Raw genomic sequence first — 6,352 nt, 5'->3', positions numbered from 1 at the left:
AATTATATTTAATTACATCAATTTTAATTAAAAATATTTTATTTTAACGTATCTGAAACTTGTGAATAAGAAAAAATTATTAAAACAAGTTTTTCAATTAAACAAACGATAATAGTATAAAATAAAATAAAATAATTGAAATATTTTAAATAGAATATTTTTTCTTACGAGACTAGAAGGAATATATTATCCCACCAAGTTAGACTGAATTAATTATAAGCAGCTAACATATATATATATATATTTATTGAAAAATAAATAAATACAGTATACAATAAGAAATCTGAATGAATAATAAGAGAGACAGAGAGTAGAGAGTAGGGGGGGGGAGTGTTTGATTGGGGTGGCATTGACTCCACCCAACGTAAAGACATGATGAGCCTATCAAGGCAAAACCTGGAGCGTGGTGGTCACTCTCCAATGGTGAGAGGGTCCCACAGAGGCTCAGAGAGAATGAGTTGGCGCGTGAAGGCCAAACTCTGAGGGAGGAATTGGAGTGAGCAAATGATAAGCAAAGGGTGTTGACTGTTGAGTTTTGCTGTGCTCGGGAAAAAGCAATGAAAAGCTCAGAAATTTGAAAGTAAATACTAAATACTAGTAAATACAGATGAGTGTCAGAGGTTTGGGGCAAGTGGGATCTGGATCCATAGCATAGAGAGAGAGAAGAAGAAAATCTTGGCTTGATAATTCAGATTTGAAAGAGAGAGAAAGATAAAAGGGCAAAATGACAACACTCTTTGTCCAGAAACCCATAAGAGCCTTCTTCTCTTCTGCTGCAACCATTTTATTATTACTATAAACAATTACTATAAGCAAGGCGGTGGTTTGGCTTTTCTAGTAACTTTGACCATTCTCATTCTCTCTTCAAACCTTCATGGGTAAGCCCGTACTCTTCTCCTCAGATTTCGATTTGGATTTTAATTTGGAGCTGCTCAATAAGTAGGAGGAGAAAGAAAAGGAAAAGAGTTTTTTTTTTTTTTGTTGCTTCTGCAACTTTTGCACTCAAAAGTTCTTTATAGAGAAATTCAACCACCATCTTCTTTCTCTCTCTCCTTTCCTTTTTTCAAAGGTAACTCTTGGCATCCTCCTCCTCCTCCTCCTCCATTTGTCCTCTCCCATTAATCAACCACACGGGAATACTCCTTTTAACACTAAACTTTCTTACTCTTTCTCTTCTTTAACTTGCTTTTCTTCTCCCGTTTTGCTTTTTACTTGCAGGAATATAACAAAGAAACTCACTGTGCCACCACTCATCTCAACTTGGTAGGTAGGGCTTGTGTGTGTGGTTGAGAAAGAAACTTTACTTGTTACAGGAGTGAGTGAGATACATGACCACTAGAGAATAGAGAGAGAAAGAGAGACTCAACTTGAAAAAGCAAATTTCATTTTTAGGGATAGACTAGTTTGCCGTGGAATCAAGTAGCAATATTTTTTCTTTTTGTTCACCGATGGATGGTTACGAAGCTACACGAATTGTGTTTTCAAGGATCCAAAACTTGGACCCTGAAAATGCTTCAAAAATCATGGGTGTACTTCTTCTTCAAGACCATGGTGAAAAGGAAATGATTAGATTAGCATTTGGTCCGGAAGCACTTGTTCACTCTGTGATTCTCAAAGCCCGCAAGGAGTTAGGTTTACCTTCGAACTCTCCGCCCACACCCTCTACTCCTCCTTCTCCTTCACCCTTCCTTTCCAGGCAAAACTCCACTTCTTCAAGGCTCAGTGGTATCAACATCCCTCCTGCTCTCACTATCCCAAACCCTTCATCATGGCCTACCATGTCTGATGATTTGATGAGTCCCAACCATTTGGTTGTTGGCTCTTCTACTTCTTCATCTTCCTTACCCTACTATGCTAACGGAGGGTCAGATCCAATTGATGACTTCCAACTTCAAGACCAGCTTTCTTTCCTGAATGATGGTTCTCCAACTAGTACTGCTTTTGCACACAAGACCAACCCAGATTTGTTTTACCCTACTAACAACTCAGACTTGTCTTCAAGTCCTACTACTGCTGTTGACCCTACCCTTTTTCCTTCCTATGGTTGGGGAGGGTCTATTCACCGTAGGAGTTGTTCAGTCAATGATGCTTGTTTGGGCTCTGAGGACCCTAGTTCTGGGTTGGGATGGAAGCCTTGTCTTTACTTTGCTAGAGGGTACTGTAAAAATGGGACTAGTTGCAGGTTCCTTCATGGTGGAATTGGAGATGCTGATGGTGGTGGTGCTGCTGCGATGGTTGGCTCTCCTGGCAAGATTGAGATGATGGAGCAGTGCCATGAACTCTTGCGATCCAAATCTGTTCAGCAACAAAGATTGGCTGCTGCTTCTCAGCTCATGGCCTCTTCCACTTTTCCTTACTCCCCAAAGTCCATGAACTTCCTGTTGCAGCAGCAACAAAATGATACTCAAAGGTACACAGTACTGCTATGCAATCAAGTGTTTTTATTACTATTTTCATTGTAATAGTTGGGGTGCAGAATTTTAATCATGGTTTATAATAATTGCAGAGCGGCAGCTGCAGCTCTGATGATGAGTGAGGATTTGCATAAATTTGGACGATCAAGGCTTGAAAGAAATGATTTTTCTTTGAACAGTCCTGTTATGGTAAACCCAGCTTCCAGGCAGATCTACTTGACTTTCCCAGCAGATAGCACTTTCAGAGAGGAAGATGTTTCAAACTACTTCAGGTTATTATTGCTTAGGTTTAGCTGTAACTTTAGCTTCGACTGGGATCATTGTGCATAGTTGGTCAGCGGCAGAAATATTAACTTGAGTTTTTAATTCTGTTGTTGAAGCATTTATGGCCCAGTGCAAGACGTGAGGATCCCATACCAGCAGAAGCGAATGTTTGGCTTTGTTACCTTTGTTTATCCAGAGACTGTGAAGCTTATTCTATCCAAAGGAAATCCTCATTTTGTGTGTGATGCTCGAGTGCTTGTTAAGCCTTACAAGGAGAAGGGCAAAGTCCCAGACAAGTACAGGCACCCACCCCCTCTTTCTACTCTTATGTTATCTTTTTTTTTTCTTTTCTTTTTTCTTTTTGGTTATTGTCTTGAGTTTATTTTGAATGTCCTCATTGATGTTTCTTGTGATTTGCAGGAAGCAGCAGCAGCAGGTAGATAGAGGAGATTTTTCACCATGTGGTACTCCTACTGGATTGGATGCTAGAGACCAATTTGATCTTCAACTTGGTAGGTTATGGTGGAAACTTCCATTTTATTATCTTTTCAGATTGTGTCTTTGTCAAACCTACTCTACTCAACACGTGTACTTTCTTAATTGCATGCTTTTAGGTGGCAGAATGCTCTACAATACTCAAGACATGCTGTGGAGGAGGAAGCTGGAGGAGCAAGCTGATTTGCAGCAAGCTCTTGAGCTGCAAAGTAGGAGGCTAATGGGTCTGCAACTTCTTGACATCAAGAAGCATCACCAGCGTGCACTCTCCACTGGAAGCCCAATTCCTTCCCCCACTCACTCTCCTAACATGTTCAACCAAAATATTGTTCCTTCTTTTCACATCAATTCAGAATCCCCAAAGGGTATCTCTCTCTCACATTTTTAAATGCTGCTGCTTCTTCGATTGAACTTGGTATAATGTAATTTATTGGTTTTTACTTATGCTATTTCATTCCAGAGAGTGGTTCAACTTCTGCTCCAGCTAGTACTGCATCAGTTTCTGCTGGTCAACAGCCGGTCAACATTTCTGTTGGCAAGGAAGTGGTTGTCAATGGCGAGAATGGATATAAGGAAGGCAATGGCAAGCAGAGCTCTAGTCATGACGATTGTGATTTGCAAGAATGGTATAAAACTTGTTCTCATTTAGAATAGCTAAAAGGGCACCGTAATAGTAAACAACTTTTTGCAGCAATTCCTTTTTCAGTCCTTGCCAAAAAAAATTGTGCATTTATTCAGGTTTTCCCATTTTCCCTTAATTTGTTTGTCAGCATTTTAAGTGGTTTATGAATAAATGCAGTTTGGAGCATAATCTCCCTGATAGCCCTTTTGCTTCCCCAACAAAAGGTGATGGAGACTTCCTGGTTGCCTTCTCCAATGGACCTAATGAGGCCAATGATGCAGATGCCTCAGCTGCATCTGCCAACTCCAAATTTGGTACTAGCACATTACTTCCTGCAGCATCTGCTCTTGACATGGGAACTTTCAAATCCTTTAATTGCCAAATACCAAGGTACTGGCGTGTGACATCACTTTTTAGCCTATTAGTCTTCTTTCCTCATACCATGAGTTTTAGTATCTATTTTATTTTTTAAATGATCTGGGTTTGGATTTAGGTTCTCTTCTGGCCATGGGACTATTGGTATGTTCGCGGGCACCGGTGGACCAATTGGCATTTAGTTTCCTGATGTTCAGGTAAAGCTAGTTCGAATGTTTATGTTGCTGAGGCTCTGTTGCATGTTGTCTTCAAGGTGGATCGGTCTGCTGTTTAGTTTGTTAAATTTTGATGTCGGTTTGGCCTTTTTTGTTCAACATTTACAGGAAGTTAAAGATGACCAAACAAACCCGGACAGATATGTAGAGAATCACAATTATCACCACCACCACCATGACGGCCATCACCATCAATCTTCAATACTATACTACTTACTACATTACAAAATGCATACGTAAAAAGCAGTTCAGTAAAGGAAGTGGGGGCAGGCATTCGCTTTCTTTAGTTAGAGCATTATTATTGTACTATTTTCTTTTATCTGTAGTAGCTGAATGAACCACAGGTTAAAATAACACACAAAGAATCATCCGAGTCAATGTGTAGTAGGAACTCCATGGCACTGTAATTTCTTCTCATTACCCTTGGATGTAGTAGTTTAGATTGTTAGTCCTATGTTGTTACAGGTATAATTTCAAGTCTTTGTACAGCTGGAGCATTACCCAGAGAGAAAGCATGCATAGATGAAGTGGTAAAACCGTAAATGCGGAGTTGTATAACTACAAGGCTGATTGAGATCCCCCCATGATGGGTAACTTGAGTTTGGAGGCCAGAAGTGAGGAGGGGAGTGTATAATTGTCAATCTTAGCTGGATTAAAGTTCAAAGTGGAGATATTTAGCTTGGATCTTTATGTTTTCATCAGTTAAGTTTGTAGTTCTACTTAGTTGTTATACACAGTTATCAACAACCCAGACAGAAAAGAGAAAACAAGAATTAGAAAGAAGAATCAAAAGTGAGTTTTTAGACTAATTGGTCTATTTGCCTCTCCTCTTGTGTTTTGCTTTTTGATTTTGAAGGAGAATTTGTCTCATTGTTCCTTCAATTATTTCCCCCTTTCAAATTGTAAATTGGTGGGGTCTTTGCCATTATTGGAGAGGAAAGAAGGGGACCCCAAGGCACACCATCACATGGGGTTGCTGACACTGCAAATGGGCCACACACACATTTATAAAATGACAGGTTGTGAATAGGTCCTACCCATGTGAGTGATGCCAGTGCCACTTTCTCTTTCATAGATATTTCTCTCTCTACCCTTTAGATTCTCTTTCATGACAGGAAAGGACATGCACAGATCTAAAAGTAGGGTAGATGCCCACACGTATGACAAAAGTGGCCAGTTACTCGAATCTTTTGGGGTCTGTGGCCTTGTGACTGAGTTACTGTGCTATACTTTTTTTTGTATTTTTTTTTTAACTTTCCCTCTTTGAAGTTTTCAAGAACCCCTAGGTGTTTGTGGAAAACCAAATATGTTAAGTGAGAAAAAAGGTTTAAAATTTAAAATCAGAGTGGCATATCGTGGATAAGCACAAGCCGCAATGTTGGTTGGTTGGTTTTGACACGTTAGTTGCCTTTTTAATTATGATTCAACTCAAAGACCATAGGCAAACAGAACATTACCTCAATGGTGGTGACCCATGCTTGGTTTCTTGGAAGTTCACGAATTAGATTGTGTTTTGGGACTGAATTGTATGTGTGATAAATAGCCCTGTTCCCTTTATGGTGAAGACATGTTTGCACATGTCACGGTCCTATGCGTGCATGCGGTTATATTTTAGTGGCATAGGATTCTGGAAATATGGTCACTGGAGAAACAGATGGTAACTCCTGATAGCAATTTCAAGTGCAGTGTTTGTGGTCGGATTGTATAACCTCGTTTCACAGGAAAATTATTTTAAAATTATCATCATGCTTTTCGCAATATAATTTATAAAATATCATGCGCAGTACTCTCTTCTTTCTCTCTCTCTCTCTCTCTCTCTCTCTCTCTCTCTCTCTCTCTATATATATATATATATATATATATATATGCATTATGTCTTACTTTACCAAATTCTTCAAATTTGGACTCTCCGTCACTGTCTTGCAAGATTGAGCAGCACAAAATATCTAGGATATTGAAAATGTTCA

At 39.4% G+C, this 6,352-nt stretch overlaps 1 protein-coding gene across 5 annotated transcripts; it reads left to right on the top strand.

The window, feature by feature from the left end:
* The first annotated feature begins 329 nt into the window (after positions 1-329).
* LOC100801807 (zinc finger CCCH domain-containing protein 53) lies at positions 330-5,194 on the top strand. 5 transcript variants are annotated; one of them, XM_006587626.4, is made up of 10 exons: positions 330-878; positions 1,219-2,410; positions 2,507-2,686; positions 2,795-2,974; positions 3,099-3,190; positions 3,293-3,538; positions 3,634-3,799; positions 3,973-4,185; positions 4,289-4,367; positions 4,494-5,194. In XM_006587626.4, exons 2-9 carry the CDS (start codon positions 1,449-1,451, stop codon positions 4,350-4,352), a joined length of 2,103 nt encoding a protein of 700 aa, XP_006587689.1. In that variant the 5' UTR covers positions 330-878; positions 1,219-1,448; the 3' UTR covers positions 4,353-4,367; positions 4,494-5,194. The 5 variants fall into 5 exon arrangements, with proteins under 5 accessions (XP_006587689.1, XP_006587688.1, XP_040861052.1 ...); XM_006587625.4 differs by having other exon boundaries at positions 2,795-2,980; XM_041005118.1 differs by having other exon boundaries at positions 546-1,069.
* The last annotated feature ends 1,158 nt before the right edge of the window (positions 5,195-6,352 follow it).

The sequence above is a fragment of the Glycine max genome, chromosome 9 (genome assembly GCF_000004515.6).
Source record: "Glycine max cultivar Williams 82 chromosome 9, Glycine_max_v4.0, whole genome shotgun sequence".
Classification (NCBI taxonomy): domain Eukaryota; kingdom Viridiplantae; phylum Streptophyta; class Magnoliopsida; order Fabales; family Fabaceae; genus Glycine; species Glycine max.
This window is presented reverse-complemented; position numbering and strand designations above follow the sequence as displayed.